Raw genomic sequence first — 23800 nt, 5'->3', positions numbered from 1 at the left:
ATGAGGAGGTGATCTCTTTCCCATCTCCTTGAGCAGCCCCCGGGCTTCGGGAGGGGGAAGTGGCTGTCTGAGCCTCCCCGGTCCGTCTCCAGGTGCCCAGCAGAGAGGGGCCCCGTGAGCACAAGTGGGGAGCTCGGGGCCCAGCACGGGGGCGGCTGATCGGCCCCCGGCAGAGGCAGCACAGCTGGGCTGACCTTTCTCCTTCCGTCCTCGGCCCACAGAGGCTCCAGCGGGAGAAGCAACCCAATAACCTGAACGATACCATCAGGGAGCTGTTCCAGGTGGTGCCCGGGAATGTGGACCCCCTGCTGGAGAAGAGGTCGGTGGGCTGCCGGCGGTGTGCCGTGGTGGGCAACTCCGGCAACCTGAGGGAGTCCTGGTATGGGCCTCAGATCGACAGGCACGACTTCGTGCTGAGGTGAGTGCCCGGCCCCTCCGAGCTACCAGAGGCACCTTGGCTCAGGGCCAGGAGGTCAAGACCCTGTGCTAGCACGCCCAGACTTCCCCACAGACCCCAGGCCCCGCCACGACCCCCTGTGGGCCTCAGTTTCCCCAACTGTGCATTGTAGGAAGGAGGCCGACCAGCCGTGCCTCTCTGGACCCCGATGGGAAATCCTACACGGGAGGGAGCCAGTGGGGCCGGAGCTCGGCACAGAGAGGCCTGGCGAGAGGGCAAGATTTCTTTGAAGACTGGTTTAATCTTTAAAATTCGGCCCCACTTTGCACTCGAGGCCATAATAAAACTACATGCTTTTAACGTAAATACATTTCCCTGTCACCCAATAAAATAGATCCTCCGGGAAGCTGGGTATCCTTGGTTTCTTGTCATCTCCCCCCGCCCCCCGACTGTTCACTTGGCAGTGGGACTGCGGTTCCCCAGGCGCCTTCGGGAGTAGTCTCCTGTTCCTGTGATCTCTGCATTTATGTCCTCAGACCACACGCCTGGCTTCTTGGAGCCTCGGTGTACCTGGCGTGCAGCAGGAATGTCCGTGGTGAGGGGAGAGGCGTCAGGTTCTGGATCAGACAGACCTGAGTTCAAGGCTGCCACCCACTAGCTCTGTGTCCCGGGACAAACTCTTTGCGTTCAGATCTCTTCCCTCATGAAATAGGACCACGGAATACCTCCCGGGCACGGTTGTCATTAAGGTGCAAGGCGCTGCGTTACTCGGTCAGGATGGTGCTTTGTACACGGTAGGTCAGCAGTGGTGACGATGGCCGGACTCGCTCGAGATCGAGAAAGAGAAAGTAGCAAAAGCTTTCCAGCTGCGTCTTAATCATCCCCATTTCCCAGCTGAGGGAGCTGGGGCCCAGAAGCAGCGCCCATGTGATGCGATGCGTGTCCCTCTGTCCCTTCTCCCCCAGGATGAACAAGGCCCCCACGGCGGGCTTTGAGATGGACGTCGGGAGCAAGACCACGCACCATCTGGTGTACCCCGAGAGCTTCAGGGAGCTGGCGGAGAACGTCAGCATGGTCCTGGTCCCCTTCAAGACCACCGACCTGGAGTGGGTGGTCAGTGCCACCACCACGGGCACGATCTCTCAGTGAGTGCCCCCCCGGGGCGGGGTGGGGAATGTTGGGGGTGGAGAGGCCATTGCCCCACCCCCTCACTGATCCTCCATGCCCCCCACCATGCTGTTCCCACACCAGAATGCCTCCCCTGCCAGACTTCCTTCTGGAATGCACCAGCCCCGCCGGCTGCAGCCGCCCTCTCCTCCGGCCCCCTCCCACAGGATCAGGAGAGTGAAGTGCCCCCATTAGATCTAACTAAGGCCAGATGGCCGGGCATTTGCACCTTCATCTTGGGGCACACATAACCTTGCAGATGGAAAGGGGGACTTTGTGGGGCTCATCATGCAGTGCCTCAGCAGTGCGCTGTGCTCCTTCAGCCTCCTTCGGGCTTGCTCGGAGCAAGTCCCCTGGTCTTTAGCTTTGTAGGGGGAAAGCGGCATTTAAAAAGCATTCTCGAATTAGCCAGGAGCGCCCTCTGGTGTCCATACTGGGCCACTGCTACAGGAGCACGGGGCTGTGGCAGGGAGGGGGGCGTCCCTACCGCCCTCTCCCTCTCCAGGGTCCATCCCCAGAGCTGCATGCAGGCAGCCCGGCCCCCTCGCCACATTAACCACCTGCTCTTTCTCCTCCTGCAGCACCTATGTTCCTGTCCCCACAAAGATCAAAGTGAAAAAGAATAAGGTAAGTCGAGGCTTAGGCCCTTGTCCTCTGAGCTGAGGCTCAGTTTGATGACAGAAAGCCCCGTCTCCCCTCTGCCAGCAACCCGGGTGCAGAGAGCCCTTGGGGTCCCTGGGCTGCTGGAGGCCAGAGCCCCTACGCAGCTTCCCTGCTCGACAGACTGACCCTGGCAAAGTTTCTCCACGTGGGACCCCCGCCCAGCAGCATCCCTGGGACACGGTCCTAGATGCAGACACTCAGGCCCACCCCAGACCTACTGCGTCAGAAACTCTGGGGGGAGGGGACGGCCCAGCGGCTGGGCTTCTACCGGCCCTCTGGGGATGCTGATGTGGGCTGCAGTGTGAGAACTGGTGCTGTTCAGTGTGAGCCTCTCAAAGCCAGACCTCACCTCCTGCCCCCCGTCTCCATCTTCCCCAGTGGGCCCCTGGAATGGGGTTGGCCAAGACATGGGCCAAGGGCAGAAGATGCAAGAAGTGACGTGTCCACCACACTGGTCCTTTGCACACACTATGAGATCAGGGTCAGAGAGGTCAAGGGACTGGCTCAGGAACACACAGCCCGTTCATGGTGTGTCTGGAACTGGAGCGCTCCAGCACCTGCCCTTCACACTGGGGTGCAGCGCCCGAGGGAGAAGCCACATGGGAATCCCTGGAGGGCTGAGTGGGTAGAGGGGAGAGCCTCACGGCCAGTGGCTCAAGGCCAGGCCGAGAGATGAACGGTTCAGCAGAGACCTCATGGTCCTCTGCTCCAGTCTATTCCTGGGGGCTGGCGTTGGGCCTCCTGGACCTGCATGCACACCCTCTACTGCCTGAGAAGCCCCTTCGCTGTCCTCAAGGCGGGGGGAGGGGGCAGTCAAGGGCGGGTCTGCAACCAGACAGCCTGGCTGTGTGACGCTGGGCACCTCGCTTAGCCTCTCTGAGCTCAGTTTCCTCATCTGTAACACGAGGAGGGGGACGGCTAGCACGTAGCCCATCGCTGCCGAGCGGGTGTCCCCATGCCTGTGTTTCCTGCAGTGTCACAGGGATGTCCCCAGCCCCAACTCATACTGTTCCCTGGAACTTCCCTGGCCTGACAGGAATGTGACTCGGATGTCTCCTTCTCCCGAGGCTTCTCCCCTCCGGTTTTACTGTCTGTCTGCTTAAGTTCTCTCCACGTTCCCATAATGGCTGTGGTTCAGCATCCTCTCGCCCCGTGGTTAGGCTGCTGCCCGTCCTTCCCACTAAACGTCAGGCCCATGAGGGCAGGGGCACTGGTCCTGTGCACTGCTCCGTCCCCCGAGGCCACGACAGTGGGGGGCACCCCGCAGGTGCTCGGGGCCCTTGGCAGCGGCTCACGAAGGGCTGGGTCCTCCTCCCGCAGATCCTGATCTACCACCCGGCCTTCATCAAGTACGTCTTCGACAGCTGGCTGCAGGGCCACGGGCGGTACCCATCCACAGGCATCCTTTCCATCATCTTCTCGCTACACATCTGCGATGAGGTACGCCAGCTTCGTCCCCGTGCCCACCGGGCCGCCCGCGAGGGCTCCTCCTGCCACGTCTCCCAGAGCGTAGTGTGAGCGTCTGCCGTGGCATCGGGCGGACCTCCTCCGCCCCCCACCCCGGGGCCCCGACATAGGTCTTGCTGCGGAAGCTCCGAGTGCTGGTCTCTCTGCTGGCGCTTGTAGTGCGTCTCTGTGCTACTCTCAGAGTGGGCGGCAAGGAGTAGCGATGTTCTCGGGAGCGAGAGTCCCCGCTCCCTCCGTGCGGGCCCCCAGGCAGAGTCAGAACCGGTGGGTGGAAGCTCAGGAGGGGCGGGGTGGGGGGCAGAATCACGGAGCAGATCCTAAGAGGGGCAGCTGTGGTTTCAATCTCGGCCCCTCCTTAGAATCGTCCCCGGAGCTAAATCCCAGCGCCCAGACCGCGCCCAGGCCCACGTTCACCAGAAAGTGGGAACCAGGCACCCGGGGGTCCCGGTGTTCCCCGAGGTGGAGAACCAGTGATCTTGCCAAGCGTCTTCGTGTTCCCCTTCGTGGACTTGCCTGACCGTCCTCCAGGCTGTGCCCGCGTCTCCATCACTGATGTGGGGGGCTCGCTGCAGCCCCGGGCAGAGAAGCAGCAGGGGCCACGGCACCCCCACACTTCCTCCCCGGCCCCGCATCAGGCAGAGCCATTGAATGTGCCTTCGGGTCACACACAGCTGCCCCACCCCCCCACCCACCGCCAGCCCGCCTGGCTCCTGGGTGAAATCCCAGGGAGGGTTTTTCGGTCACCATCCCCCAGCCCCCAACCCGCAGGGCCACCGAGAACCTGGTGTCTCTGCCAGAAGCCGCATCCCCCTCTTATCTCCCCTGGCTCTCTCAGAAATGCTACTCTCGTCTCTTCGCCCCTGTGGGGGGCTGTGGTCCTGCTGGCGTTCCGGACAAAGCTGCACTTGCCACAGATCTGTCTCTGGCCCCCACCCCCAAATCTGCCCTCCACACTGCAGCCCAGAGAGCAGCTCCTCTCCCTGGGGGGCCCTCGAATATTCCTTCCTGGACATCTTTAGCTCACCTCCCGAGACCCAATTCAAATGGCACTTACTCTCCTAGATCCCCTGAGTCCTTGGCCCTGCCTTCCTCTGTGTGCGGGAGCCCTGAGGTTAGCCCCCGTCCCTCACTGGTGCTCATGGTCATTCACGGGCTCCGAGGTCTGACAGCTGACTCCTGTGTCCCTAATTTCTCCGGCACCCACGCAGGTGGCCCCGATGAAGGTCTGCCTGAACTCTGATGTATTTAGCGCAGTGCTCAGCACAGAATAAGGGCTCAGTAAATGCTTGTCATGTGTCGGAAAGCCCTCCCAGCCCGGCCGCTGGCCAGTGAGAGCCCCTGGACCACGTGGAAATTAGCCTCAGGGGAAAAAAAAGATCAGCTCCTACCACCTGCCTCAATGTGGTAGTTCCTTTTGGCCCCATTTTCCAGATGAGGGAAGTGAGGCTCAGAGCAGAGGTTTGGCAGTCCCAGGCTCTACCAGCAGGTGGCAGAGCTGGGAGCCCTGCTCTCAACCCCGCTCTGCTCCCCCCTCCACAGGCCTTGGAGAGGAGGTTCTCCTGCCCCACCTCCCTCAGGGCCTCCCATTGTGCCTTCTGGCATTCAACTTGACTTTCACATAACTTGCTTTTGCTGCACGAAGCCCCTGGGAGGTCCAGTAAGGAACTAGAAGGGTTCATAGGGAGAAAGGCTTATATGAATCTTCAGACATGGTGTTTGCAGATTCGAGGGTTAACCTGCAGGTGGCCCCGCCCTCTGGATCTGACCTGTGCTTTGCCCCCGCAGGTGGACTTGTATGGCTTCGGGGCAGACAGTAAGGGGAACTGGCATCACTATTGGGAGAACAACCCATCGGCGGGGGCTTTTCGCAAGACCGGGGTGCACGATGGAGACTTTGAGTCCAACGTGACGGCCACCTTGGCGTCCATCAATAAAATCCGGATATTTAAGGGGAGATGACGCTGCCAAGGAGCCCCAGAGCCCGCCTCTCCGTGGCCAGCCCCAGCCTCTCGCTGGAGCCGTTCTGACCCGGGAACTTTGAGGGCCGGTCTCGGGGGCGTGTTCAGGTGCCCCTCGCGGCCTCTTGCACCCCAGCATTTGGCAGCATCTACTCAGCAGGGCCTCCAAGCCCTGCCGGCTCTGCAGAGCGAGTGTCAGAACTGGCCTTGGATGGGGAGACCCCCCTCAGTGCTGTCCTGCAGCTGGGGGAAGGTGGGGAGATGCGGGGGAGATCCAGTCTCCAAACGCTAGAATCATTTTGGCTTCTGGGGAGGGGGCAGGTACTGAAGACTCTGTGTTCCCAAGTGAAGGACAGTTTCTCAGGGAGGATGGGCAGAGACCTTCCTTTTCCCCGGGGGTCCGGGGCTGCTGACTCCCAGACTCTGACTCTTGCTGGGATCTTTCTGAGTGAGGAGGACTTCAGGACAGAGCCCCTTTGGACCACGTGGACACCGGGGCGAGATGGCACCTATCTTTGCACGTTGCCTGGCCCCTCCCTCACTTGGCGTGACAACCCGCCCCCCACCCCTCTGTCTTCCCAAAGCTCATTTCTGGTGGCCAGGAAAGGCTCCCCAGCCCGAAGGTCTTCATAGACACTTGGCAAAGAATTTTGGACTCCAGCGGATGTCTTCTTCCCAAGCTGATGTCTCCTTGAGTCATCGATCTTGGTGGCGATCATTACGGCTGAGAGATCTGACTACTTCCATGTGCCTTTGTGTTTGGGGGAGAAATGTGTGCATTGGCTGAAGTAAGGCAAAAGCCTTGACTCGGGAATGGGGGGGACCCCCGGCATCATACCCCCTTGCTCTAGAGCTGGGGACATCTTTTCTAGCTTCCTGAGGCAGTGCCTGAGCTGGGACAAAGCTAGGATGATACTCAACGCTGTCCAGAGGCGCATCAGCCGGGGAACGTCACTCTCATGTTCACAGACTATTGGATTTGGTGCCCATGACCTTCCAAGGCCACACCCAGAACCTCCACCAGCCAGCACTTTCTCCAGGAGCCCACGCTCTGGGCCAAGTCCCTACTGGCCACCGGCACAGTGTCCTGGGGGCTGCAGGACCATCCCAGGAACATGACCTTCAGAGCGGGAGAAGACATACCTCATCCTCTCTCTCCCAGGCTGCTCTGATTCATCCTCATCAGCCTACCTGATTATTTATTGATTGATTGATTGATTTTTTTTTTTTTTTTTTTTTTTTTTTTTTGGTAATTCAACTGACATTGCGTGCACTTTGTGGCTCTGTGGCTGGTCCTGAGTTTTAATTAAGCTTGCTCTTTCTTCACCTGGCGGCTGGGGCATGGGGAGCTTAAATCAAGCTCAGACGTGTGGTGGGGGGCATCTAGGGCTTGGGGGCTTGCCGCTGGGTGGATCCCGGGGTTTCAGGTTGGTAGGTTCGTGGAGTGCTCTGTACCTCCTTCCCTTCAGCTCCACCTTCTTTCTCCGTCATTGTGGACTGGGTTCAGTCTCAGGCTACGAATCTCCAGAACACAGCGGGACTCTCTTGGGGCCAGGTGGGGAGTGGGGTCACACACGCAGGAGGACAGTGATGGTTGGCTCCAGTTACTGACACTGAATCGGAGAAACCACTTTTCCTGTCCAGAGCATTTCCTAACAGGCCACTGCTACTTTGAGGACATGTGACACTGTCCTGGTGGAGTGGGGAGCAGGCCAGTGTCGGGAGCCACGGGTCCTGTCCTCTCAGCTCCTTGCTGCACTGTGGCAAGCTCTGTTCTCCCGGCTTCAGCCTCTCCCTCTACAAACAGGGAGGGAGGCATCTGGGGAGCTCAGGGGCCACAGGTGGTTTCATGCGGTTCATAGGCGGCCCCAGAAATAGCATGCCACGCTTGTGTTTTTTCCCCAAGCCTGTGTGTAGGAGCATTTTCCTGAGGAGAAGTTCTTCCGTAGCTCTTACTAGATTTTCAGAGATGTAGAATCCAGACAGTGGTTTACAAAAAACAAAGTAACAACAAGCCAACAAACAAAAACCTGTTCCAGCTTTAAAAACCTCCACAACGAAAGACTCCCTTGACCGATAAAGGCTCATACATCACTATGAGGTCATCGTTCTGATCATGAATCCCCAAAGAGCAGGCATCTGTTGGTTGGCTGATTCATCCCTTGAGAAAAGTGCCCACTGAGACAGGGAGCAGAGAGGACACCCGAGCTCCTCCCCGAGTCCTGGGAGCTGAGTCCATTCAGAGATGGCACGTTCAGAGCGCGCCATCTGCATCTGGGCTTGGTGGAGTCGGAACAGGTCCCCAGAGCAAGCAGACTGTGTGCCGGCTGGCTGTCCCTGACTGTCCCTGGCTGTCCCTCCCTCCCGCTAGGCCGTTCAAGCTGTTGAGAGGCCTTCCAGCCTGCCTTCCCATTTCACAGAGGAGGAAAGCAAGGCCCAGAGAAGGAATGGGACTTGCAAAAGTGAGTCAGTTGTGACAGAGAGGGCAAGTCGAACATTTTGAGCAAAAAGAGAACACCACTGGCTCTATGTTTAAGGCATCCTGGGTGGCCTTTCCCAGCTGGGTTCCATCCAGCATCTTCGATAGCTGTGACCTGGTAGAGGTTTCTGGCAGCTCTGCCTTGTACCACCGGGCTCCTCCTCAGGCTGCTGGTGGTGGCCCTGGGAAGCTCTGGTGTCTGCCTTTTCCTGCCATCCCTCCCATGGGGGAGACAACCTGGCTCTTCCCACCACCCCAGCAGACATCTCTGTGTTCACTGGCTTAGCCAAGGGGTCTTAACCAAAGAGCGCCAATCCCCATGGGGGACGACTGAATGCACAATGGGCGTAAGCCAGTTGGCGTCCATACCTGGGGCGAGGGTAGCTGAGAATCAGACAGGAGTATTTCCCACAGAGCGTTTGCGTGCTGTGGGCAGGATAACGAGACCCCCACCCCCCCACCCCCAGAGGAGGCTCTCGAGTGTCCACCCCATTGTTGGGCTCCTTGGAGACCAGTCCTGGGCCCCGGGCAGAGAGCAGAGGCATCCCTGCCTGCAGTCAGTGCTGAGCTTGAAGCCAGAAAGACCGGGGCAGAGGAGGAAGGGAGAGCTCAGCGCCCTCCCCAACCCCCATGGAGCCAGGAGACCGATTCTTCTCGAGCTGGAGTTACCTCTGCAAATCAGCACCTGGTTCCACATGCCCTCCCCCGCCCCGAGCCCCTGCCCTCACCCACCTGATAGGGCAGAGAGCGGGGTGGGTTTGTAGCTTCTGGCTTCCAGAACCATCGGGCAGGAAAGGAAGTTCTTAAAGTGATGCTTTTAAGGGTATGTGCTTAGTGGGAGGAGCCAGATTCAAGAAAATAGGACTGAAAATGGGAAAGCCAGACAAGAAGGTGGGGAGGGCGATTCTTGCAAGTTCTGGGGGCCAGAAGGACTGGGCCTCTGGGTCCAGGGTGGAGTGGAATCACAGAGAATATTTAGAACCGTAATGTTTGCCTTAACAGTTCTCGTCAAGGCAGCCTGAACACAAAGAAAAATGGAAAACAGAAAAGAACTCACTGTCCCTCGCGTGGGCATGACCAAAAGCGCTTTCTCCAGGGGAGCACGAGCCCAAAGGTGGCTGGCCACGGGCCACGTGCCATCGGGGACCAGCCGCTGCTCTGCCCCTCCGGAGAGCTCGGGGTCATCGTCGTGTCCATCGTGGACATCTGGTTGGAAGCAAACGTGCCCACAGGCCACTGGTTGGTCATCCTCCCCTGCGGTCCGGGCTGATGGGTTTCGAGAGAGAGAGAGAGTCAGTCCCCTTTCCTCTGGCCCTCGCGTTGAACGTGTTGAACTTGACCCCACTGCCCAGCTGCTCGCAAAGGACAGGACTGCCGTGTGTGCCCAGCTGCGGTCGGCCCCGAGCCGGTCGCCAGGCCTACCCCGGGCCCATGACGGGAGGGGCCGTCCCAGGGGACGGACGCGGCTGCCCACCACCTCACCGGATGCACGTCAAAGCCAAAGTTTCTCGAGCACTTTTTGTTCTTTGCAATCCTGTTTGGTTCGTTGTTGGTATTTTAAAATTTGCTTTCTTTCCCCTCTTGCCTCGCTCCCATGTTTGTGTGGTAGCGGAGCGCTACTCTGGATGCATTTTGAATGAAGTTAGCAGGAGTCTGCCTTCCCCAGCCTCGGCTCTGTTTTATTTATTGTGGAATATTTCCAGTGATCCAAATCAAAGTGAATTAAAACAAAGCTATTTTATCGTTCGGGGGTGGTTGTCATCTTTCTGTGAGGGCCGTGCCTTCCTGCCGCCCCTCACGGCTTCCAGTCGGGGTTTTCTCAGTCTTAAAGGAGCCCCGAAGGCTCACCTGCTGGGGGGCTCCTCGGTTAGTGTCCGCCCCAACCAGAGGTTCAGAGCGGGAGCCTCTCAAATGCCACAGTGCCTCTCGCTATTGTGTGACTACGATGAGTCCCCTAACCTCTCTGAATCTCGACTGCCCGCTCTGCCAAATGGGACATGACGGTACCGGCTGTCAGAGGGGTGGGAGATCAAGAATAAAAGCAACTCGGGGTACCTGGGTGGCTCAGTCGGTTAAGTGTCTGCCTTTGGCTCAGGTTATGATCCTGGGGTCCTGGGATCGAGCCCGGAGTCTGGCTCTCTGCTCAGCGGGGAGTCTGCTTCTCCCTCTCCCTCTGCCTCCCCACCCCCCCCCACCAGCTCATATTCACTCTATCTCAAATAAATAAATAAAATCTTAAAAAAAAAAAAAAGAATAAAAGCAACTCAGGAGGCCTGCCCGAGGAGATTTGCCCCAGCTGCTCTAAGCATTTGCTGAGTGAAACAGCCTTGGCCAGGGCCCCATGTGGGCTGAGTTAGGGTTCATCTTTTCCCCAATAAATGGGTACATCTGTGGATGGATCCAAGTTTGATCCAAAGTTGGGACAAATCTCTTGTGAACAGATCCAGAAATCCAGGATTGGGGTTCTGTAATGTAAAATTGGTGTAAATCATAATACCTTCTGATCGGTGTGGCAGATGACCCTTTGCACGACGCCTCCCTAGACATGATCTTGAATTCTTACAGCAGCCCTGCGGGGTGGCCTGGTTTCCATGTGTTCAAATGGGTGCAGAATTAAAGCCAGCTGAGGGCAGAGGTGGGGTTCAAGGCAAGCCTTCCCTCTGCAGATCCAGAGTTTCCTGTCACTCTGCCGCCTCCCAAGAGGAGTCTCCCAGGTTCATCCGGGAAGTGGGTCTGCGGTGACCCTCTGGAAGGCAGTCCTCAGAGCGGAGGGCCCCCTTCTCTTCTTTCTTGCACCTCTTCCCCGGCTCCTACCCCCATTGTTGGGGGCTTTGGGGTTACTTCTGATTGCTTTCCAAGTGGTTGCTTCAACTCTTAGCATTCCTTTTCCTTTTTTCCCCCCGCATCACTTCGTTATCCTCTCCCTATCAGCTCCCTGCTCTCAGGTATTGTTAACACAGGCCCCCATCCCCCTCCATTAGAGACCCAGTTTCCCCCAAGTTCCCTCCTGGGAGAGCTCCCATTACAGCTGCAATATGGGAAAGCTGCCACGAGGTGGCGACACATGCAGGCAGAACCCATCAGGAATGCTCGCTCAGCCAGGTGGGGGTTTGTCCACCTGGTCCCAGGCAGGAAGGAGCCTGGGAAGGAAAAGGAATCAGCCAGGGCCCTCCGCAGAGAGACCCGAGGACCTAAAGGTATTTCTTCAGGACCCTCTGGCACCTGCGCAGGTACAGGAGCCAAGAACCAGGGCCCCCTTTGCTGTGCACCCTGCACGCCTCCCACAAATGCAGGTCCTCCAGGATTTGGTTGTGGGAACCCTAGGAAGGTCCTCCCCAGCGCACCCCTCAGGCTGCCCCACACACCTGACTGTTCAGCAAAGAGCTAATGGAATCAAAAAGAAGTTCCTGGGAAGAGATGTTCTAATTGCTTCTTGTTTTAAAACACGAGGGTTTTTAAATATATGCGTGGATTGAGTGTGTGTGAACCCCACGGGCTCGTTCTCCAGATTCAACCATCATGCGTGTTTTCCACTTGTGCTACTTCTGTTTTGTTTTTCCTTTCCTTCCTCTATCATCATTATTGTTCCCGCAGTATTTAGACGTCTGCCTCAAAGGTCGCTTTGCCCGCGTCTGTGAGTGAGTGCCACAAAGCGTGCCTGTCCTGGGAGACTACAGTGTCACCCAGCAAGGGGGAGGGTGTCCCAGGACCTCCCCAGCTGTCCCCAGGCATGCCTTAGGCCGTTGGTTTATTGACACCAGGATTCACCACAGGTCATGTCACAAAAGAATACATTCTATATATTCAGAATCCCATCCCCTCCCAAGTGAAGAAGTCTTGTGAGATCTAGGACATCTGTGCTCTAGGGCCCGGCGAGGAAATGCCCCCGACTGATTCAAGGGTCCCTCTGCACCTGCTGGGGAAGGACCCGCCTCTGTTTCTGCTTCTCCTTCGTTCACTGACTCAACACCTACCAAGTTAGAGGCACCTGTGGGGCTCAGGTCCTGACAACAATAACCATCTGTAGGATGATGCTGATGTATTCATGTGCCCCTCTCGCTCCGTCCCCTCTAATGCCCACCCTGGACCTGCCCACGCCCTGGAGCCCCGTAGAACAAGGTGAAGCCTTCTTGATCATCTTCAGCTGAAACACTGGGTCCTCACGGGATAGGTGAATCCCAGGTAACCTGCTTCTCAGAAATGCTGGCTACACCTAACACCGTCTGCGAGCACACAGAATGATTCAGAGACGGGCTGTATTCAACTCCAACCCACTGCTATGGACCGAATCATGTCCCCTAGATTCATATGTTGAAGCCCTAACCCAAATTCATATGTTGATGCTACTTGGACAGGAGCCTTTGGGAGGTGATCAGGTTTAGAGCAGGTCATGAGGGTAGGACCCAGGATGAGATTAGCACCCTCGTAAGAAGAGACAAAAGAAACTGCCCCCCTCCACTTCCACCACCTCCTCTACCACCATGTGAACGCAGCAACAAGGAGCTCAGGAAGCCACCGCCATATTGGCTCCCAACTCCGGGGCTCTAAGGGGCTCACTCCAGGCTGGCCTGCCTGCTGCAGACGGGAGGCCACATCCAGGGATAGAAAAGTCAGCTCAACTCGATGAGATAAGCAAGAGCAAACTGGATCTTTTGCCGCAATTCTAAGCCGTGTTCTCCAATTCAGCCGGACCCAAAGTACAAGTAGCAATAGGCTCCTGAATCATTCTCTCTGTTAGCGCAGAGCTCATTGCAAGAAGGCGGGATTGTGGCCCTATGACCCCTGCCCCTTGGACACAGAGACTTGGACCTTGCCAGGTTATAGACCGTGGAGGCTGTGGGTCTGGATGAGAAACTACAAGAGGTGAGTAGGGACAGTCTCAGGAGGAGGAACAGGACAAGGAGACTAGAAGGAGTGAACAGAGAGGCCACAGGTCCATGGGGCTCTGTGGTGCCCCAAGACCAGGGCCAAGAGGACTTTAGGGAGAAATGAGGCATGAGGTATCTGAGTGGCCTTCAGGATGGAATTGTTCCAGGTGATGTCGAGCCAGAAGGTGGAGGGAGGAAGTGGAGGGAGTGTAGATGTCCAGGGCCCAGAAGGGCAGGTTCTATACATGAGCTCCCCAGGGACACTAAAGTCACCGGAATAAAGGCACAAATTGGGTGGAAACACACTTAACGAATTTGCAAAGTCCACCAGGAATGAGGGACAGTGGGCAGCAAGATGGCGGGTACCAGGGCAGGAAGGGACAATGGTGTAACCAGATGGCAGGTGCAGCAAGAGAAAGGTTTGGGGACGATGGGGGGGGGCGTAAAGTCCAGAACCATAAGTGTGGGCCCCTAGGGACGTGGTCCTCATTCCAGCAGCTGCTGCTGGGAGCCAGAGGAAAGCAGCCAGGGGCTGGGACGGCAGCAGGGGCCTCAGGACCCCCAGGCATGCCTCCAAGGTCCGGGCAGTGAGCCTGCCTCTTGGCAAGGCCGGGGAGCTCCCTCCGTGTGCCTGGTACACTTCCTGGAGCACAGAAGACCAGAGCCAGGGGCTGTGATTGCTATCAGCTGAGAACATCTTTTCTCAAGCCTTCCAGAAGCTTACCGATTGTGTAAACTCTACTACAGAAAGCTGAATGCCCTGAGGGTGTCTGCGGATCCGCCCATGTCCAGCCTCGCCTTCCTGTAGCTGCTCATGACTTCTGAGAACTCCTCCCCCTCCATGTTTTATAATCTCTGGACTGGCTTTCCTGAACCTTTATCCAAAACAGGGAGCTCTGGTTGGTGTAGATGTGTAGATTCCTGAAGATTTCTTCTCCCTGGAGGCCCCCCATGAAGAGGGCTTGGTTGGATCACAGGCCCCCACATGCCCCGGGAGTCCAAGACCTAGATCCAGACATGGGGATTCTCGGAAAAAGTGGGACTGATTCCTGATCTATCTGCCTCATGTGATAGTGGGGAGAACTAATACACTTTATGTTTACATACATTTCATTTGATGAATACCCACCAAGGGACCCTGGGGGCTGGGGCTGGGGCTGGACAAGACAAGGTCTCTGCCATCAGGAGACCACAATCCAAAGGGGGGGATAGGCAGGTAGCCAGACAGCGGCAACAACCGGAAAAGTGGGAGATTGTTAATGACCATGGTTCCCTTTCGCAGTGGGTCTACATGGGCCAAATGCTTTGCCTACGTTAATCTCATTTAATCCTACAACAATCCTGCCAAGACGCACAATCCCCCACTAGAGGAGAATTTAATGAGGAGGCTGAACCTCTAGGAGGTGGAGTAATGTGCCAGCAAGGAAGGGGTGTACCCAAGACTTCAAAAGCAAGGTCCTGAGTTCCTGAGTCCTGGCTGAGAATGAGAAACCTCCGTTTCCCACAAGAGCGGGGGGCCAGGGGACTGTCAGCTTTGCTCCAGACTGAAGCACTTTGGAGACGAGCCCCCGCGGGCTGGTTGCAGGTGGTAGAACAGGTCCTGCCCTGGGAAAGCCCAAGCTGCCAAAAAGGTTCCTGTTGTGACCTTGGCCGAGAGCGCTGACCCAGCCACCTAGCGATGGCAGCCACCAGAGGGCGTAATGGATTCCACCGCCCCCTGCAGACAGCTTCCCACTCAGCGTTTTGTAGGGCCCCAGAAAGCAGATGAAAACCACAGGAGAAAACACATACACTCATCAGAACTTAAAAAAAAAAAAAAAAAAAAAACCCAAAAAACTTGGCTTTAAGTATCAATTCCGAAACCCTCCAGATAAGGAGACGGATATCTCTGCGCTCAGCCAAGAGAACTGGGTCAGGAGGAAGAACATTGGCCCAGCTGGAACAGGTCAAAACCCCCAAGCGAGCGTGGAGTGGCTGAAAGCTTTCTGTGCGCTCACCACACACGACATTGTGGGCCTGTGGGCCGGACGGACATCCAGATCTTGGAATTTTGCTGGCTTCCCGCTGCGGCCCTTCTCCGTGACTCATTCGCTTTGTGAGCTGGGGGGAAAACCTGATTTCTGGGAACCTTCGTTTCTTAACCTGTAAAATGGGCATGTGTGTATTTGAGTGACGGAGTACGTGCAAGGCAAACAGGGCAGTGTTACCGCTGTTTGAGTCCTTTCTGTTTGCCAGGCATTTATCAGGCCTTTTCTCCTTGAAGTCTCCCCACAGCCGCATGAAAAAGAGAGCGGTACCGTCTGCATGAGGCTCAGAGACTGGTGGATACTTGGATGGAGGCGTGACTCGCACCCCCTCTTGCTCCCTGGAGCCCACACGCGACGAGCCCAGCCCTCTTCATGGGGGGTCTCCAGGGGGAAGAAATCTTCAGGAATCTACACATCTACACCAACCAGAGCTCCCTGTTTTGGATAAAGGTTCAGGAAAGCCAGTCCAGAGGCTATAAAACATGGAGGGGGAGGAGTTCTCAGAAGTCATGAGCAGCTACAGGAAGGCGAGGCTGGACATGGGTGGATCCGCAGATGGGACCTGGAAATCCAGGATCGAGGGACGGCTATTGAGATTAGCACACCTTGAATCCACATAACAGAGGAGATGGGCTACATGCTTCCTTTGTGGCCCGGCCTGTCCAGGGAGGGGCGGGCAGCGTCCGGGTCATCCTGACCCTGGCCCCGTGCGACGGACCGAGCAGGCTGGGGCACGCCGGCGTGAGGGTAGAGGCTGGCTGGGAGGGCTCCAGGGCGGTCAGATGAGAAGAGAGCCAGACTCTGCACATACCAACTGGCCCCATGTGCGTTATACCTCGGTCTGGCCCCTGCCTGGGGGTTCAGATGTCCTAGGACAGCCTGGGGGTAGGGACCATATTTATTCATCCACCCACATTTGTGGGGTATAGGGCACTGTGACAGCTGTGGGAGGACATTCTTTACTTCCCTGATGTAACCATCTTGTCTTTCTGGTGGAGATGGTCAAACCAGCCATCAGAAAGCAGTGTGACATGTGGCTACAGAGCTCAGAGTTCCCTGGAGCCTAGGGCCTGAGCCTGTCTAGGGAGATCAAGGGAGACTTCCTGGAGGAAGAGGCCACTCTGGTGAGATATGAAGGGTGAGGATGGTGACTCAAGCAAGGAAGGGGTGGGAGGAGGTGCCCGGCAGAGGGAGGAGCATGTGGAAAGGCCCGGGGGTGAGGAGGGTGTGGCACAATCACAAAGCCGAAGGTGCTCCTGTGACACTGAGGAAGGGAGGCAGGATCCCATTCTCTTGGGAATCTGGGGGATATTGGGCTTTATCCTCAGGAAAGTGCAGAGCACTGAAGGGTGCAGACCAGACTGAGTAGGGAAATCTAAAGTGCCGTCAGCAAAAGAATGCTAGGTGTGGTGGTTGAAAGCATATTTACATAAAATGCATATTTTATAAGGTGCTTTACATTCTTACTCTCCTTGAGCAACACCCAGCTGGCAACAGGTGAGCAAACTCGAGCTGACAAGTGAAATATCTGGCTGAGAACAACACCCCATGAGTCAGAGGCAGGCAGGGCGGGACTTGGGACTGGGGAGGCCAGCGCAAAGCCCCTCTGCACTCCCCAGCTCTGCACACAGTCCCACCGCTGTCTCCCAGCTGGACAGTGAGCACCTCGTGACTGCAACCACCCTGCATTCCCACAGTGCAAGTGTGAGGAGCTAAGTGGTTTGAATGGAAGGGATCTATGATGCTAAGGCCCAGGTTTCCATTCCTGGGGCTCGCTCCTGGCCAAGACTCGGGCAGGGCTTTGCTGCACTCCCAGGCTCAAGGTCCTCAAATGGGTGGGAATCACGGATCCTTGGAGGACGACCAGCTCCATTATTCCATAAAGGAACAGTTTGCAATGTTCCTCTGTGAACCATCCAGGCATTCCAAAGGAGTTGAAAACTTCTGAAAGTTATGACTGGAATCTCTTACTGGAGAAGAAGAAGAAGAAGAAGGAGAAGGAGGAGGAGGAGGAGGAGGAGGAGGAGGAGAAGGAGGAGGAGGGGGAGAAGGAGAAGAAGAAAGAGAGGGAGGGGAGAGGAGGGAGAAGAATTGGGAGGGGAGGGGAAGGGGGAGGAGGAGGAGAAGGAGAAGGAGCAAGAATAAACAGAAGGAGGATAAAAGGGCTAGGGAAGGAGAAAGACAGATGAGGGAATGTTACAGCCACCAATACATAATAGTTTTCTTTTAAATTATTTCTAACTGGTACTAAAAATAAATTATTTTAAAAAACCTACAGAATGGAAGAAATTATTTCCAAATCATCTCCCCGATAATTTCCAGAATATATAAAGAACTACCACTCAACAACAAAAAGGTAAACAACCCAATTATCCAGTTTATAAAAACTGTCAAAGGATTTGAATAGATATTCCTCCAAAGAAGTTACGAATGGACAATGCGCTCGGGAAAAGATGCTCAACATCGTTAGTCAGGACTTTGATTGCTTCGACTTCACGCCCACTGGGATGGCTGTAATCAAAAAGGCAGAAAATGACAAATGTGGGCAAAGATGTGGAGGCACCGGAATGCTTGTCCCCCGCAAGTGGAAACAGACCTGCCACACAGTAAAGCGTGGTGGTTCCTCAGAAAGTTCCATGGAATTGCCATATGGCCCAGGTATCCTGCTTGTAGGTATATACCCAAAATAATTGAAAACAGGTATTCAGACATATGGACGTGAATGTTCTTAGCCGCACTATTCACAAGGGCTGAAAGGTCCAGGCCACCTAGTTGTCTTTCAACAGAAGAGTGGATAGATCGCAGTGTGTCCATACAATGGAATATTCTTCAGCCATAAGAAGGAATAAGGTACTGATAAATGTCATGATGCGGATGCACCTGATATTTAAACATCATATGAAGTGAACAAAGCCGGACACAAAAGGCCACATGTTATAGGATTCTATTTATGTGAAATAGCCGGAATTTGTGAATCCATAGAGACGGAAAGCTGAGCAGTGGTGGCCAGGGCTGGCGGGCGCCGTGGGGCCACGGGTGGGCCATGGGAGTGACTGCTTCATGGGCCCAGGGTTAGATTCTGGGTTGATGCGAAGATTCTGGAACTATATAGAAATGGTGGTTGCAGAACAATAAAAGTACTAAATGCCACTGGGTAGTGCATCTTAAAATGTTGATTATTTATTAAATGGATTTCACCTAAATTAAAAAAAAAATTAAAATACTAATACATAAATTTTTTCCCCTATATCTTCTCATTTGATAAGATGAGCCCTATGAGGTGGCAGAATACGTATTAATAATAATCCCTTTTGGGCACCTGGGTGGCTCAGTTGGTTAAGCGACTGCCTTCGGCTCAGGTCATGATCCTGGAGTCCCTGGATCGAGTCCCACGTCGGGCTCCCTGCTCGGCAGGGAGTCTGCTTCTCCCTCTGACCCTCTCATGCTCTATCTCATTCTCTGTCTCAAATAAATGAATAAAATCTTTAAAAAATAATAATAATAATAATCCCTTTTTATGGATGTGGAAACCAAGGCTCAGGGTGAATAGACAACTTGCTCAAAGTCTCTGGGGTCTTAGCAGCAGTTGAAAGATCAGACTGTCCAGCTTTGGCAGGAATCTAGGGGCCGGTGTCTGTATCTCTGGGCCCATGGCCCAAAGTCAGGGAGGCACGAGCCCCCTCTGGGCCCCGTTTCGGGGCAGCTGTCCAGCCCTGTGTCCAATGGTGGTGACTTGAACTCAGGGGTGCGGGTTACACATTCCCTGCAGTCCGGCTTTTGGGATACAAGAACCAAGAACAACGAAAGAGAAAAGCTGAACCCTTCCATTGTCTGCTGGCCTGTGGGGTTTCACTGGAGTTTTCTAAAGAAATTAGAGCGCGTAGAATTGTTCCAGAAATAGGGCTGTGATTGCATTGCACGTCCTGGAAATCAAGCTTCCTGTTACATAAACGTGGCTTTCCTTTACCAGCTGAACTTTCCTATTAAAGATGGCAAATGCGTGCACGGCCTCCCCGGCTCAGTGTTGTGGGGCAGTGGCCGTGTCCTGGTCTGCTGCACGTACGCGCGGCTGAGTGGGGGTGTCAGAAGCAGCAGGGCTGGGCAGACTGGTCACACTCTTCCCTGAGCCCGGGGCTCCCTGGAAAACGGAGTCCCCCTCCTGCCGCTGTTATGCTCGCTGGCTGGACTGGGATGGAAGAGCCCTCTGGACCACTGGAAAGCCATCTGCCGTCCTCTCAGCCTTGGCTGGAGGATGAATCACCCCTTCCCCCTTTGCATCCCTCATCCCAGGGCTCATCAGGCTTCCAGAGCCCCCAGGACAGCCAGCACGCTTATTCTACAGAATTATTCCTTCACCTTTCTGTCTACCTCATTCCATGGGGAGCTCTTAATCAGGCACAGGTGAGCTCTTGTGTTCTCCGTGTCCAGCGCGGTGCCTGGCAGTGAGCAGGTGCTCGATCATGCGGGCTGAGTGGAAAAAGGCATCGTTTTAAAAAAAAAATACCAGATGGCTGGGCAGCAGGGTGAAGGGAGGTGTTGATGCAGAATGTGAAGGGCCGGGGCCTAGGTCAGAAGATCAGAGAGTCCTCCCTGTGTCATTCCCAACCCCCTGGAAAGCACTAGGACCTCCCTGTCCCTTCCCTGACCCCCATTTTCTCATCTATAAAAGAAGAAGTCTGGGTGACCTGATCCCCCAAGGCCTTTCCTGCTCTGATCCTCTACGAGACTTGCCCTAACCCTAACCCTAAAATGGTGTGCTTCCCTGTCCCTCTCACCTCCCTATCGCTCTGTACACAGAGACTTTAACTTTGTACCCTCAGAGCTTAGCACACTGTCCTGTGCGTAGCTGATTCTGGAATGTATGTAGTAACTTACTGGGTGCAAACGATGGGCCAGGCACTGCACCAGTGTCTCCCATGGATGAATTCACTGGACCTTCACATCAATGGGCAGGGCTCCTGCTGACCTGTTACACATAGAAGCAGTCTGGAGCAATGAGCCATCTGCATGACTGTCCTATAGACATCACCATCATCCTCATGGAGATCATCATCATCATCAGCCCCCTTGTACAAATGAAGAATAACAGGCACAGAGAGATTCAATAACTTGCCCAAAGTAACAGAGCTAGTCAACACCAGAGTCAGGATTGGAATCGGCCACCCAGTTACAGGGCTTAGGCTCTTAACGATTATATTCTGCTGTTTTCTCCCCCACGTGGCTGCCAACATGTACGTTTTGGGAGTTGGAAGGCAAGAGCAAGTGGATCTGATGCCTTTGGGAAGAGCGAGGATGAAAAGGCATTTCGGGCATTAGCCAAAGCATGTGGACGCGGATCAAGAGGGCGCCCCTTCCAGGACCCAACAGTCCGGATGAATTGATGTTGCCCCCTGTTCTCTGACTTCTGCCCTTCTCCCTACCTGCCCAGAGGGCTGAAGCACCTCCTGCTGCTGTAGGAAAGACCTGAGCCTGACACATACATACTTCCTGTGTAGTATGTGGGCACATTTCTTAATCTCTCTGAGGCTTAACGTCCTCATGGGTAAAATGTAGAAAAGAATCGCGCCTTCCTCAGTTTGGTTAAGGATCGAATGACAAAATGCCTATGAATTGCTTAATATGGTGCCACAAACATTGTGAGGGCTCAAGAAATGGTTGAAGTCTGATGTTTTTCATAAGCATGATGAAATGTATCGTGCAGACAAGGGACCCTTGTCTGCTCTGTCCCCGAGGGCTGACCCTTGCAAACTGCATTTCCCAGGCTCCTTGGCCCATGCTGTGGGCTGGGTTCAGCCATGGTAGGCCCTGAGGGACGGGGCGGGTGCAGGAGGAAGGGGGGAGCAAGGGCGTTTCTCCATCTGCTTCAGGTAACATCTCTGCTGTGGCTCCATCCCTTCCCTGGTCGCAGCCCCAGGCTGGCAGAGCCCTGGCGGGGTGCTAGCTCCAGGGTCAGCCTCAGTCCCCGGGCCCTGGTATCAGCCCCTCCTCCCTTGCCCCCCACCCCAGGAAGAGATGCTTTCTGTGTTGCTAAGCAAAGAACCCCATGGCGTGGTCAATAAAAATGCAGGATGTCCAGTTCAATTTTCTTTTCAGACAAACGACGTATCCTTTTTTAAGAATAAGTATTCCCAAATATGCATGGGACATACTCACAGGAAAAAAAAAAATTCATTTTTATCTGAAATGCCAATTTAACTAGCCTTCCTGTCTTTTATCCAGCAACCCTCCATGGAAGTCTTCTCAAGTCTTCAAGACACCATTGTACCTGTTTCTCTGTATTAATTGTCTCTCTTAAACTTCCTGATAAGGGCTCTTTTGTTGCTGGATCCTGCTTCATATAAATGCCTGGGCAGGAATGAGCCAAATGCCTATTTCTGGAATCCAAAAGTTACTCCCTTACCCCAGCCTTTTATTCACCTTCCAGCTCCCCGGGAGTTCAAAAAAGAATACAGAATTTCAAACTAACATTAATTGAGCATATGTATGCGCCAAGCACTCAGACACTTGGCAGGCATAAAACGCTTTGCTATCTTAATTGCTGGCATCAGAACACCTCTCAGAGAGAAGTTTTGTTTAGAAAAATACCTTAACAAGACACTTGGGGTGGAATCTGAGACCCTGAGGGCAGAGACAAACAACAAAAGAAACAGCTAACTTGCCAGGCTTAAGAAAATCAGGGGAACATTTTTTCTTTTCTTTTCTTTTTTTTTTTGCCTCTGAGACAGCAGGGAAGAGCCGTTCCAGTTTCTACGTTACTGGATAGCAAAGCACCCCCAAACCTGGGGGTGGAAACCCTCAATTTGGTTATGCTCAGTAATTCAGTGAGTCGGGAATTGGGACGGAGCCCGCAAGGGTGGCTTGGGTCTGATCCACGATGCCTGGACCTCAGCTGGGAAGACTCAGCAGAATGTTACAACATCAGGGAGCTGGAAACATCAAAAGGCATGTGCATGGGCCAACGTGGTGGCCGAGGCAGCCTCAGCTGGGGCAGGTGACCAGAGCCTCGGGCATGGCTTCACTAGGTGGTCTGGGCTTCTGCAGGGGAGGGTGGCCTCGAGAGAGCCAGACTTGTCGCGTGTCAGCCCAGGCTTCCAAGAGCCAAGGGTCCCCGCGGGAGAGGCAAAAGCCACCTTGCCTTTGTTGGCCTGGGCTCAGAAATGACTACTGCTCCCTCCTCGCTCTCCCTGGTGGATGCAGTCACAGGCTGCCCAGAGTCAGGAGGTGGGGACGGGAGGGTGTGAGGTCACAGAGCTCAGAGTGTGCACAATGGGAGGCAATGGGAGATATTGTCGCAACCGGGAAAAAAGTACAGCATGCTGCAAGCAGAGAGAGAGAGAGAGGAGGAAGAGGAAACAGAAACCAGGGAACTCACAGGCCCTTGGAACATGTGGCTGAGTGCTCGCTTCGGCAGCACATATACTAAAATTGGAACATGTGGCTGAAATGGCAGTGGAAATGTCTGGATGGAGGTGGGGAGCGTGAGAAATTGAAACCGGGTTGTTGACTTCCTTTGGAAGCTGTGTGCATGGCTGCGGGGGGAATGCGATCCTCTGCCTTCTGCAGACCAAAGTCAAGTACCCAGGACCCACAAAGGCCTGGGCCGGCGTGTGCGTGCGCACCCGTGTGCGTGGGACTCCCCCGCATGGGCACACAGAAGGGAATGGGGTTCCACGTGCGGCCTGTCGTCATGCGGGTGAGACGGAATGAAGACACCCAAATGTAAGGAACCCGGCAGAAAGGGTGCCAAAAGGCCACAACCCTGAGCCCTGGAGCCCAAGGGCCTGGGAACTTGCAAAAGCTTGGGGTGGGCTTTGGATTTTTCCAGAGTATAGAGAGGAGAGCCAGGCCAATTTTATTTGTTCACTCATCTATTCCTTTGTTCGATAGACTTTGGTTGTCCGCCTACCTGTGCCCAGAGACAGTGCCAGGAGCCAAGGCGTCAACAGGGACCCAGACAGCCCTGGGGCTCTGCCTCACGGAGTGGGCATTTTAGCGAGGTGGACAGTAAACCAGTAAATGCAAATACAAAGGTCAGCCTCGGCCGACAACCCCGAAATCCCAGCACCTCACACACTGGAAGTGCATTTCTTACTCGCAGAGAAATCGAGCATGGATATTTATCAGGTCTTCCCTGATTTGCGGGCACGGCTCTTCTATCGTGCCACACGTCTCCCCATCGGCTGGGGCCTCCCGGCCTTACAGACAGGGGTGAGGGAGCAGAGAGGACCATGAGGGAGATTCTTAGAAGCCAGCCCTGCGAACAGAGCACATCACTCCTGCCCAGGCCATTATCAAGGGCACAGTCCCACGGCACAGCCCAGGGCCAGGAGGTGGGCAGGTGTGGTCAGCTGGGCGCCCAGCAGGAGGAGAAGTGAGGCAAAGGGGTTGAAGGAAAGAAGGGAGGTATGGTGATGGTGACAGGGAGTTAAGTGGGGAACCAATCACACTGTGCGGGCAAGTCGGGCCTGTCTGAAGAGATGGGACCTGAGCTAAGATCTAAAGGGCAAGAGGGTCCGCACTGCTGGGGATGCGTGCTCTGCACGGCAAGGAAAGCAAGGACCGGTCCCAGAAGGTGGGCCTGGTTGGTGTGTTCAAGGAACCAGAGCGGCCAGTGTGGACAACCTGGGGTGAGGGTGGAGAGCTGGCCAGGGCCAGACCGTGCCGTGTCTGCAGGGGTGTGGGGGGGCGGTGCTCGATCTCAGCTGGGAGTGCTGCTGAAGCCCCTGGCGGATATAAGCCGGGGAGTGGCAGACTCTGGGCTGCATCCCCCAGAG

General features: G+C 55.2%; 1 protein-coding gene across 5 annotated transcripts in view; it reads left to right on the top strand.

Moving 5' to 3' along the window:
* Positions 1-6032, top strand: part of ST3GAL1 (ST3 beta-galactoside alpha-2,3-sialyltransferase 1) — an 87898-nt gene extending 81866 nt beyond the window's left edge. For all 5 annotated transcript variants that reach the window (XM_035011985.1, XM_035011986.1, XM_035011988.1 and 2 more), the window contains 5 exons: positions 222-418; positions 1363-1542; positions 2146-2191; positions 3548-3667; positions 5480-6032. In XM_035011985.1, the coding sequence (XP_034867876.1) occupies positions 222-418; positions 1363-1542; positions 2146-2191; positions 3548-3667; positions 5480-5653 (717 nt within the window). In that variant the 3' untranslated portion in view covers positions 5654-6032. The remainder of the gene's footprint in view (positions 1-221; positions 419-1362; positions 1543-2145; positions 2192-3547; positions 3668-5479) is intronic.
* Positions 6033-23800: the final 17768 nt, after the last annotated feature.

Source organism: Mirounga leonina, unplaced genomic scaffold (assembly GCF_011800145.1).
Source record: "Mirounga leonina isolate KUSES-001 unplaced genomic scaffold, KU_Mleo_1.0 Mir_165, whole genome shotgun sequence".
Taxonomy (NCBI): domain Eukaryota; kingdom Metazoa; phylum Chordata; class Mammalia; order Carnivora; family Phocidae; genus Mirounga; species Mirounga leonina.
The sequence above is the reverse complement of the archived record's forward strand: the minus strand, read 5'-3'. Positions and strand labels throughout refer to the sequence as shown.